The 12,340-nt window shown below is 59.8% G+C and overlaps 1 protein-coding gene across 2 annotated transcripts in view; it reads left to right on the forward strand.

The window, feature by feature from the left end:
• ca10a (carbonic anhydrase Xa) overlaps window positions 1-12,340 on the forward strand; it is a 269,702-nt gene that overhangs the window by 160,256 nt on the left and 97,106 nt on the right. For both annotated transcript variants that reach the window (XM_059948186.1, XM_059948187.1), the window contains one exon: window positions 1,023-1,165. In XM_059948186.1, the coding sequence (XP_059804169.1) occupies window positions 1,023-1,165 (143 nt within the window). The remainder of the gene's footprint in view (window positions 1-1,022; window positions 1,166-12,340) is intronic.

The following is a 12,340-nucleotide window of genomic DNA, read 5'->3' on the forward strand; positions in this document are numbered from 1 at the left end:
AGTCCTGTGTTGGTCATCAATACACAGCCCCTCAGTCCTGTGCTATACATCAATACACAGTACCTCAGTCCTGTGTTGTACATCGATACACAGTCCCTCAGTCCTGTGTTATACATCAATACACAGTACCTCAGTCCTGTGTTGGTCATCAATACACAGTCCCTCAGTCCTGTATTGTACATCGATACACAATCCCTCAGTCCTGTGTTGTACATCAATACACAGTCCCTCAGTTCTGTGTTGTACATCGATACACAGTCCCTCAGTCCTGTGTTGTACATCGATACACAGTCCCTCAGTTCTGTGTTGTACATTGATACAGTCCCTCAGTCCTGTGTTATACATCAATACACAGTACCTCAGTCCTGTGTTGTACATTGATACACAGTCCCTCAGTTCTGTGTTGTACATTGATACAGAGTCCCTCAGTCCTGTGTTGTACATCGATACACAGTCCCTCAGTCCTGTGTTATACATCAATACACAGTACCTCAGTCCTGTGTTGGTCATCAATACACAGTCCCTCAGTCCTGTGTTATACATCAATACACAGTACCTCAGTCCTGTGTTGTACATCGATACACAGTCCCTCAGTCCTGTATTGTACATCGATACACAGTCCCTCAGTCCTGTGTTTTACATCAATACACAGTCCCTCAGTCCTTTGTTGTACATCCGATACACAGTCCCTCAGTTCTGTGTTGTACATTGATACAGAGTCCCTCAGTCCTGTGTTATACATCAATACACAGTCCCTCAGTCCTGTGTTGGACATTGATGAGTTTCTCCAGCATCTGCAGACTTCTCGTGTTTAAGCCTCGTCCATATCACCTGCCTGCCTCGCGCTCTGGTGCCTGTCTGCAGCCGATCCCCGAGGTGGCCTCATCCAACAGCAGACTCTAGTTCGCAGGATGGGTCAGAAGCCGGTCTGGGAACTTCCCAAGGGCCACCTGTCCTCGTGCTGACTCCCTAGCTGTGTGCTTCGATTCTAACCGTAATACCTTTTGTTTCTGTTCGAACAGTTCCCTCGTTCTGGGGCCTGGTGAACTCAGCCTGGAATCTGTGCTCTGTGGGGAAGAGACAGTCTCCCATCAACATTGAGACAACCCACATGATCTTCGACCCCTTCCTCACTCCGTTGCACATTAACACAGCAGGACGGAAGGTAGGTGTTGGCAGTCGTGTCTCCATCCCCCACCCCCCTCGCGCTCTTGGTTCGGGTCTCTCGCAGAATGCAGGTTGAGTACTGGCCCTTGCAGGGAGAAGGCAGGAGAATGGGGTTGAGAGGGATAACAAAGCAATCATGATGGAATGGTAGAGCAGACTCAATGGGCCAAATGGCCTGTTTCTGCTCCTATAGCTTATGGTCTTTGTAAAGGGAGATGGAAGATGATGTGGGAGCAATAAGAGCTCCTGCTTGCTCAGGGGTCCTCTCCTCACTAACCAAAGATCTCTACTTGTGTGATGGAAGCCCCGCCCTGGAGAACCAGCACTCCAACGGGGCCGAGGGTAGCGTTTCTGAGTTTGCCAGTGACTCTAAGTTAGAGAAACAAATCGCACAGATAACGTGTTAATCCTGCAGAGAGATAGAGATAGGTTAAGAGGCAGGGCAAGGGTCTGCCAGATGGAGTACCATATGGGTAAATGCAAAGACATTCAGTTTGGAAGGGGGATAAAATCAAAGATGAGATGATTATTAAAGACTGCAGTAGGCTGTTGTGCAAAAGGATTTGGGAGTGCTGAGCAAGAATCGCAAAAGATCGGTCTGCAAGTGCAACAGGTTATCAAGGAGGCAACTGGAACATTGTCCTTCACGCAACAGGGATTGAATTTCAGAGCAAGGAGGTGATACTGCAGATCTACAGGGTGCTGGTGAGGCCACACCAGGAGCACTGCAGAACTGAACAAGGAAAGAGTCGAGGTTTGATCGGCAGAGTTGGAAAGCTGAGGTATGGGCCGGATCGAGACGGTGGAGCCTGGTCCCGAGAGCACACCGAAGCGGCAGGGCCTGGGTCCGAGAGCGCACCGAAGCGGCAGGTCCTGGGTCAGAGAGCATTCCGAAGTGGCAGGGCCTGGGTCCGAGAGCACACCGAAGCGGCAGGGCCTGGGTCAGAGAGCATTCCGAAGTGGCAGGGCCTGGGTCCGAGAGCACACCGAAGCGGCAGGGCCTGGGTCCGAGAGCACACCGAAGCGGCAGGGCCTGGGTCCGAGAGCACACCGAAGCGGCAGGGCCTGGTCCCGACAGCATAGCAAAGCGGCAGGGCCTGTTCCCGAGAGCACACCGAATCGGCGGGGCCTGGGCCCGAGAGCACACCGAAGCGGCAGGGCCTGGGTCCGAGAGCATAGCGAAGCGGCAGGGCCTGGGTCCGAGAGCACACCGAAGCAGCAGGGCCTGGGTCCGAGAGCACACCGAAGCGGCAGGGCCTGGGGCCGAGAGCACAACGAAGCGGCAGGGCCTGGGGCCGAGAGCACACCGAAGCGGCAGGGCCTGGTCCCGAGAGCACACCGAAGCGGCAGGGCCTGGGGCCGAGAGCACAACGAAGCGGCAGGGCCTGGGGCCGAGAGCACAACGAAGCGGCAGGGCCTGGGGCCGAGAGCACACCGAAGCGGCAGGGCCTGGTCCCGAGAGCACACCGAAGCGGCAGGGCCTGGTCCCGAGAGCACACCGAAGCGGCAGGGCCTGGTCCCGAGAGCACAACGAAGCGGCAGGGCCTGGGGCCGAGAGCACACCGAAGCAGCAGGGCCTGGTCCCGAGAGCACAACGAAGCGGCAGGGCCTGGTCCCGAGAGCACACCGAAGCGGCAGGGCCTGGGGCCGAGAGCACACCGAAGCGGCAGGGCCTGGTCCCGAGAGCACACCGAAGCGGCAGGGCCTGGGGCCGAGAGCACACCGAAGCGGCAGGGCCTGGTCCCGAGAGCACACCGAAGCGGCAGGGCCTGGGTCCGAGAGCACAACGAAGCGGCAGGGCCTGGGTCCGAGAGCACACCGAAGCGGCAGGGACTGGGTCCCGAGAGCACACCGAAGCGGCAGGGCCTGGGTCCGAGAGCACACCGAAGCGGCAGGGCCTGGGTCCGAGAGCACACCGAAGCGGCAGGGCCTGGTCACGAGAGCATACCGAAGCGGCAGGACCTGGGTCCGAGAGCATACCGAAGCGGCAGGGCCTAGGTCCCGAGAGCATACCGAAGCGGCAGGGCCTGGTCCCGAGAGCATACCGAAGCGGCAGGACCTGGGTCCGAGAGCACACCGAAGCGGCAGGGCCTGGTCCCGACAGCATAGCAAAGCGGCAGGGCCTGGTCCCGAGAGCACACCGAATCGGCGGGGCCTGGGCCCGAGAGCACACCGAAGCGGCAGGGCCTGGGTCCGAGAGCACACCGAAGCGGCAGGGCCTGGTCCCGACAGCATAGCAAAGCGGCAGGGCCTGGTCCCGAGAGCACACCGAAGCGGCAGGGCCTGGGTCCGAGAGCATAGCGAAGCGGCAGGGCCTGGGTCCGAGAGCACACCGAAGCGGCAGGGCCTGGTCCCGAGAGCACACTGAAGCGGCAGGGCCTGGGTCCGAGAGCACACCGAAGCGGCAGGGCCTGGGTCCCGAGAGCACACCGAAGCGGCAGGGCCTGGTCACGAGAGCACACCGAAGCGGCAGGGCCTGGGTCCGAGAGCACACCGAAGCGGCAGGGCCTGGGTCCGAGAGCATAGCGAAGCGGCAGGGCCTGGGTCCGAGAGCGCACCGAAGCGGCAGGGCCTGGTCCCGAGAGCATAGCAAAGCGGCAGGGCCTGGGTCCGAGAGCACAACGAAGCGGCAGGGCCTGGTCCCGAGAGCATAGCAAAGCGGCAGGGCCTGGGTCCGAGAGCACACCGAAGCGGCAGGGCCTGGGTCCGAGAGCACACCGAAGCGGCAGGGCCTGGGTCCGAGAGCACACCGAAGCGGCAGGGCCTGGGTCCGAGAGCACACCGAAGCGGCAGGGCCTGGGTCCGAGAGCGTACTGAAGCGGCAGGGCCTGGGTCCGAGTGCACACCGCAGCGGCAGGGCCTGGTCCCGAGAGCACACCGAAGCGGCAGGGCCTGGTCACGAGAGCACACCGAAGCGGCAGGGCCTGGTCACGAGAGCACATCGAAGCGGCAGGGCCTGGTCACGAGAGCACACCGAAGCGGCAGGGTCTGGTCACGAGAGCACACCGAAGCGGCAGGGCCTGGGTCCGAGAGCACACCGAAGCGGCAGGGCCTGGTCACGAGAGCACATCGAAGCGGCAGGGCCTGGTCACGAGAGCACACCGAAGCGGCAGGGCCTGGGTCCGAGAGCACACCGAAGCGGCAGGGCCTGGTCACGAGAGCACACCGAAGCGGCAGGGCCTGGGTCTGAGAGCACACCGAAGCGGCAGGGCCTGGTCACGAGAGCACACCGAAGCGGCAGGGCCTGGGTCCGAGAGCATAGCGAAGCGGCAGGGCCTGGGTCCGAGAGCGCACCGAAGCGGCAGGGCCTGGTCCCGAGAGCACACCGAAGCGGCAGGGCCTGGGTCCGAGAGCACACCGAAGCGGCAGGGCCTGGTCCCGAGAGCACACCGAAGCGGCAGGGCCTGGGTCCGAGAGCGCACCGAAGCGGCAGGGCCTGGGTCCGAGAGCGCACCGAAGCGGCAGGGCCTGGTCATGAGAGCATAGCGAAGCGGCAGGGCCTGGGTCCGAGAGCACACCGAAGCGGCAGGGCCTGGTCTCGAGAGCACACCGAAGCGGTAGGGCCTGGTCCCGAGAGCATAGCGAAGCGGCAGGGCCTGGGTCCGAGAGCACACCGAAGCGGCAGGGCCTGGGTCCGAGAGCACACCGAAGCGGCAGGGCCTGGTCCCGAGAGCACACCGAAGCGGCAGGGCCTGGGTCCGAGAGCACAACGAAGCGGCAGGGCCTGGGTCCGAGAGCACACCGAAGCGGCAGGGCCTGGGTCCGAGAGCACACCGAAGCGGCAGGGCCTGGGTCCGAGAGCACACCGAAGCGGCAGGGCCTGGGTCCGAGAGCACACCGAAGCGGCAGGGCCTGGGTCCGAGAGCACACCGAAGCGGCAGGGCCTGGTCCCGAGAGCACACCGAAGCGGCAGGGCCTGGGTCCGAGAGCACACCGAAGCGGCAGGGCCTGGTCCCGAGAGCATAGCGAAGCGGCAGGGCCTGGGTCCGAGAGCACACCGAAGCGGCAGGGCCTGGGTCCGTGAGCACACCGAAGCGGCAGGGCCTGGGTCCGAGAGCACACCGAAGCGGCAGGGCCTGGGTCCGAGAGCACACCGAAGCGGCAGGGCCTGGGTCCGAGAGCACACCGAAGCGGCAGGGCCTGGTCACGAGAGCACACCGAAGCGGCAGGGCCTGGTCACGAGAGCACACCGAAGCGGCAGGGCCTGGTCCCGAGAGCACACCGAAGCGGCAGGGCCTGGTCACGAGAGCACACCGAAGCGGCAGGGCCTTGTCCCGAGAGCAGAGCAAAGCGGCAGGGCCTGGGTCCGAGAGCACACCGAAGCGGCAGGGCCTGGGTCCGAGAGCACAACGAAGCGGCAGGGCCTGGGTCTGAGAGCACACCGAAGCGGCAGGGCCTGGGTCCGAGAGCACAACGAAGCGACGGGGCCTGGGTCTGAGAGCACACCGAAGCGGCAGGGCCTGGGTCCGAGAGCACAACGAAGCGACGGGGCCTGGGTCCGAGAGCACACCGAAGCGGCAGGGCCTGGGTCCGAGAGCACACCGAAGCGGCAGGGCCTGGGTCCGAGAGCACACCGAAGCGGCAGGGCCTGGTCACGAGAGCATAGCGAAGCGGCAGGGCCTGGGTCCGAGAGCACACCGAAGTGGCAGGGCCTGGGTCCGAGAGCACACCGAAGTGGCAGGGCCTGGGTCCGAGAGCACACCGAAGCGGCAGGGCCTGGTCCCGAGAGCATAGCGAAGCGGCAGGGCCTGGGTCCGAGAGCACACCGAAGTGGCAGGGCCTGGGTCCGAGAGCACACCGAAGTGGCAGGGCCTGGGGCCGAGAGCACACCGAAGTGGCAGGGCCTGGGTCCGAGAGCACACCGAAGTGGCAGGGCCTGGTCACAAGAGCATAGCGAAGCGGCAGGGCCTGGTCCCGAGAGCACACCGAAGCGGCAGGGCCTGGGTCCGAGAGCACACCAAAGCGGCAGGGCCTGGGTCCGAGAGCAAGAAACACCGCCTGCTTTGGAGAACTTATTGGAAAGGTCGGGGTGTCAGAGCCGGAGATGAGGGATTGGCCAGTGTTGAGCTCGGTGCTCTACCAGGTTCACTCGTCTCTGTGCTGAACCGAGGCTTCGGCCTGCAGTGATGAATAGCTGCGTGGCTATGGACTCACTTCCGTGAACTGCAGTTCGCAATTGCTATTTGCTTACTTTTATCGTTTGCATGATTCACATTTTTTCTGCATATCTGATGTTTGAAGGTCTTTGTTAAATGAGTTCTATTGGATTTCTTTGTTTCGTGGCTGCCTACAAGGAGACAAACCTGAAAGTTCCATATAGTGTACATACTTCAATAATAAATGTACTTTGAACTTGAGGAAAGGTATACTGGCTTTAGAGGAGGCCCACCAGCTTGATTCCAGAAATGTGTGAGTTAGTCTATAAGAAGAGATTGAGTCACCTGGGACTACATGTGCTGGAGTTCAGAGGATTGAGAGGGACAGACTCAATGGGCTGAATGGCCTACACTAGCTCATATTTTCTACATATCTGCAATATGCTGGCCCAATGCACATTTTTCAGTGTGTCCAACATCCATCTCTGCCCCGGATTTACGACCGGTTCAAGGTGCAATCTGCTGGAGAGTGTCTACTCCCCTCCACTTTGGGTTGGGGTCTGTGAAGCTTTAACTGTACACCCACATGGAGTGTGTGTCCTGTACAGTACAGGGATCTGGGAATACCCTTGAAAGTGGCGTCACTGGTAGAGAGGGTCATAAAGAGAGCTTCTGACATGTTGAACTTTGTAAATCAGAGTACTGAGATGGGTTGTTATTTTGAACTTGTATGAGACATTGGTGATACCTTATTGGAGCATTGTGTGCAGTTCTGGTCACCTACCTACAGGAAAGATGTAAATAAGATTGAAAGAGTGCAGAGAATATTTACAAGGACATCGAGGACCTGAGTTACAGGGAAAGGTTGAATAGGTTCGGACTTTATTCCCTGGAGCATAGGACAGGGAGGGGAGATTTTGATAGAAGTGTACAAAATGATGTGGGGTATTGCAGGGGTAAATGCAAGCAAGCTTTCTCCACTGAGGTTGGGTGAAACTAGAACAAGAGGTCCTATGCCAAGGGTGAAAGGTGAATCTGAGGCAGAACATCTCCACTCAGAGGGGGGTGAGAGTGTGGAAAGAGCTGTCAGCAGAAGTGATGGATGCAGGTTCAATTTCAACATTGAAGAGAAGTTTGGATCGGTACGTGGAGGGGAGGGGTGCGGTCCGGATGCAGGTAAGTGGGACCAGACAGAAGACCAGGTTGGCGTGGACTAGCAGGGCCAAGGGCCTGTTTCTGTGCTGTAAGACTCTGTGATACTGCTGCATTGTTTGTTCACCACTGTGGGTCTGGACTGCGCCACAGCACAGCAGGATTCCAGAGAGTTAGCTAAATCTGGCGTGATCAGCTCGTCTGGAAATGCTGGCTGCTTCACCGGTGTCCTTGAGAGAGAATCAGAATCAGGTTTAATATTACTGCCATATGTCGTGACATTTGTTGCAGCAGGACACTACAACGCATTGTAATAAAAATTATAAATTACTGTAAGTAAATATTAAAAAACAAATTAAATAAGTAGTGCAAGAAAGAGGGAAAATATTGAGAATGTGTTCAGAAATCTGATGGCAGAGAAGAAGTTGTTCGTGAAACACTGAGTGTGTGCCTTCAGGCTCCTGCACCTCCTCCCTGATGGTAGGAGTGAGAAGAGGGCATGTCCTAGGTGATGGGGGTCCTGTATCATTGACCTTGTGCCTTCAGGCTCCTGTACCTCCTCCCTGACGGTAGCAATGAGAAGAGGGCATGTCCTGGGTGGTGGGGGTCCTGTATCATTGACCGTGTGTCTTCAGGCTCCTGTACCTCCTCCCTGGTGGTGGCAATGAGAAGGGGGCATTTCCTGGGTGGTGGGGGTCCTGTATCATTGACGATGTCTTCAGGCTCCTGTACCTCCTCCCTGATGGTGGCAATAAGAAGAGGGCATGTCCTGGGTGATGGGGGTCCTGTATCATTGACCTTGTGCCTTCAGGCTCCTGTACCTCCTCCCTGATGGTGGCAATGAGAAGAGGGCATGTCCTGGGTGATGGGGTCCTGTATCATTGACGATGTCTGCAGGCTCCTGTACCCCCTCCCTGATGGTGGCAATGAGAAGAGGGCATGTCCTAGGTGATGGGGGTCCTGTATCATTGACCTTGTGCCTTCAGGCTCCTGTACCTCCTCCCTGATGGTGGCAATGAGAAGAGGGCATGTCCTGGGTGGTGGGGGTCCTGTATCATTGACCGTGTGTCTTCAGGCTCCTGTACCTCCTCCCTGGTGGTGGCAATGAGAAGGGGGCATTTCCTGGGTGGTGGGGGTCCTGTATCATTGACGATGTCTTCAGGCTCCTGTACCTCCTCCCTGATGGTGGCAATAAGAAGAGGGCATGTCCTGGGTGATGGGGGTCCTGTATCATTGACCTTGTGCCTTCAGGCTCCTGTACCCCCTCCCTGATGGTGGCAATGAGAAGAGGGCATGTCCTGGGTGATGGGGTCCTGTATCATTGACGATGTCTGCAGGCTCCTGTACCTCCTCCCTGATGGTGGCAATGAGAAGAGGGCATGTCCTGGGTGGTGGGGGTCCTGTATCATTGACGATGTCTTCAGGCTCCTGTACCCCCTCCCTGATGGTGGCAATGAGAAGAGGGCATGTCCTGGGTGGTGGTGGTCCTTAATGATGGATGTCATTGTTTTGAATTATTGCGTTTTGAAGATGTTCTGGATGCTGGGGAGGCTAGTGCCCATGATGGAGCTGGCAGCGTTTAACGACTTTCCGCAGCTTTTTCCGATCCAGCGCAGTGGCCCCTCCACGCCAGACAGTTAGAATGTTCTCCACAGTACACGGAGGAAACCTGGCCTGCCTGTCCACGGTCACCGGCCCCAGGGATGGGACTGCTCCCTACACACTCTCAAACACTGGAAAAGGAATATGGAACAAACACCGGATTTTAGTCAGCAGGTCGGGCAGCGTCTGTGGGGAAGGGTTGGGAGGGGGAGCCAATGCAAACATTCAGGTCCACTTCCTTTGATCGGAGCTGATGAGTTTTAAGGTGCGGACAGGAGAATGAATCGATGGGAGGGAACGGGTGATGTGTCATGGGGACAGAGGGGAGTGGGGGGGCAGATGGGAGTGGGGGGACAGTGAGGAGTGGGGGACAGAGGGGAGTGGGGGGACAGAGGGGAGTTGGAGGGACAGTAAGGAGTGGGGGGACAGTGGGGGGGACAGAGGGGAGTGGGTGGACAGAGGGGAGTGGATGGGACAGTGGGGAATGGGTGGGACAGAGGGGAGTGGGGGGACAGAGGGGAGTGGATGGGACAGTGGGGAGTGGGTGGGACAGAGGGGAGTGGGGGGACAGAGGGGAGTTGGAGGGACAGTAAGGAGTGGGGGGACAGTGGGGAGTGGGGGGACAGAGGGGAGTGGTGGGACAGAGGGGAGTGGGGGAACAGAGGGGAGTGGGGAGACAGTGAGGAGTAGGGGGACAGAGGGGAGTGGGGGGACAGAGGGGAGTTGGAGGGACAGTAAGGAGTGGGGGGACAGTGGGGGGACTGAGGGGAGTGGGTGGACAGAGCAGAGTGGATGGGACAGTGGGGAGTGGGTGGGACAGAGGGGAGTGGGGAGACAGTGGGGAGTGGGGGGACAGAGGGGAGTGGTGGGGCAGAGGGGAGTGGGAGGGACAGTGGGGAGTTGGGGGAACAGTGGGGAGTGGGTGGGACAGAGGGGTGTGGGGGGGACAGGGGAGTGGGGGGATAGTGGGGTGTGGGGACAGAGGGGCATGGGTGGACAGTGGGGAGTGGGGGGACAGTGGGGAGTGGGGGGGTCAGAGGGGAGTGGGGGGACAGTGGGGAGTGGGTGGGACAGAGGGGTGTGGGGGGACAGGGGAGTGGGGGGATAGTGGGGAGTGTGGGGACAGAGGGACGTGGGTGGACAGTGGGGAGTGGGGGGACTGAGGGGAGTGGGGGGACTGTGGGGAGTGGGGGGACAGTGGGGAGTGGGGGGGTTAGGGGAGTGGGTGGGACAGAGGGGAGTGGGGGGACAGTGGGGAGTGGGGGGGATAGAGGGGAGTGGGTGGGACAGAGGGGAGTGGGGGGACTGTGGGGAGTAGGGGGCCAGTGGGGAGTGGGGGGGATAGGGGAGTGGGTGGGACAGAGGGGAGTGGGGGGGATGGAGGGGAGTGGGGGGACAGTGGGGAGTGGGGGGGATAGAGGGGAGTGGGTGGGACAGAGGGGAGTGGGGGACAGTGGGGAGTGGGGGGGATAGAGGGGAGTGGGTGGGACAGAGGGGAGTGGGGGGGATGGAGGGGAGTGGGGGGACAGAGTGGAGTGGGGGGATAGAGGGGAGTGGGTGGGACAGAGGGGAGTGGGGGGGATGGAGGGGAGTGGGGGGACAGAGGGGAGTGGGGGGACAGAGGGGAGTGGGGGGGACAGAGGGGAGTGGGGGGACAGTGGGGAATGGGTGGGACAGAGGGGAGTGGGGGGACAGTGGGGAGTGGGTGGGACAGAGGGGAGTGGGGGGACAGTGGGGAGTTGGGGGGACAGTGGGGAGTGGGTGGGACAGAGGGGAGTGGGGGGGACAGTGGGGAGTGGGGGGACAGAGTGGAGTGGGTGGGACAGAGGGGAGTGGGGGGACAGTGGGGAGTTGGGGGGACAGTGGGGAGTGGGGGGACAGAGTGGAGTGGGGGGACAGAGGGGAGTGGGTGGGACAGAGGGGAGTGGGGGGGATGGGGAGTGGGGAGTGGGGGGGACAGTGGGGAGTTGTGGGGACAGTGGGGAGTGGGTGGGACAGAGGGGAGTGGGGGGACAGTGGGTAGTGGGGGAGACAGAGGGGAGTTGGGGGGACAGAGGGGAGTTGGGGGGACAGAGGGGAGTTGAGGGGACAGAGTGGGGGACAGAGGGGAGTTGGGGGGACAGAGGGGAGTTGAGGGGACAGAGTGGGGGGACAGAGGGGAGTTGGGGGGACAGAGGGGAGTTGGGTGGGACAGAGAGGAGTGGGGGGGACAGAGGGGAGTTGAGGGGACAGAGGGGAGTTGGGTGGGACAGAGAGGAGTGGGGGGGACAGAGGGGAGTTGAGGGGACAGAGGGGAGTTGGGTGGGACAGAGAGGAGTGGGGGGGGACAGAGGGGAGTTGAGGGGACAGAGGGGAGTGGGGGGACAGAGGGGCGTGGGGGGACAGAGGGGAGTTGAGGGGACAGAGGGGAGTGGGGGGACAGAGGGGCGTGGGGGGACAGAGGGGAGTTGAGGGGACAGAAGGGAGTGGGGGGACAGAAGGGAGTGGGGGGACAGTGGGGAGTGGGTGGGACACTCATGGACGTGATGAACAAGCGAGGAAGCAGTAAGGTACAGGGACCAACACGTATCCCACCAGGGGGAGGATCGGAGCTGCTCTTCTTGGGAGAGAACATAGAATATTACATCACAGTACAGGCCCTTCAGCCCACAATACTGTGCTGACTTGTTAATCTACTCCTAGATCAATCTGACCCTTCCCTCCCACATAGACCTCCATTATGCTATCATCCATATCATTAAGAGTTTCTTAAATATCCTTAATGTATCTGCCTCCACCACCACCCCTGGCAGGGTGTTCCACACACCCACCACTCTCTGTATAAAATATTCACCTTTGACATCCCCTGTACTTTCCTCCACTCAGCCTAAAATTATGCCTTCTCATATTAGCCACTTCCGTCCAGGCAAATAGCCTCCGGCTGTCCACTCGATCTATGCCTCTTACCATCTTGTCACCTCTCCTCCCCAAAGAGAAAAGCCCTCGCTCACTCACCCTATCCTCATAAGATAGGCTCTCCAATCCAGACAGCATCCTCTGCACCCCCCCCCCCTAAAGTTTCCACATCCTTCCAAGATTGAGGCAACCCAAAGTGGTGTGAATTATACAAAAATAGGGGGCCACTGTAAACTGTGTGTGGGTGAGGTGTAAAATTGGGGGGGGGGGGTTGATGGGAATAAGGAAGGGGGATTTAAAATGGCACAGAGAGTTCTTAATGGGTTTATTATTGTCATTTGTACTGAGATACAGTGAAAGGCTTTTGTTGCCTGCTATCCAGACAGATCATTCTGTACATAAATACATCGAGGCCAGCAGGGAGACAG

Source organism: Hypanus sabinus, chromosome 23 (genome assembly GCF_030144855.1).
Source record: "Hypanus sabinus isolate sHypSab1 chromosome 23, sHypSab1.hap1, whole genome shotgun sequence".
NCBI classification, from domain to species: Eukaryota; Metazoa; Chordata; class Chondrichthyes; order Myliobatiformes; family Dasyatidae; genus Hypanus; species Hypanus sabinus.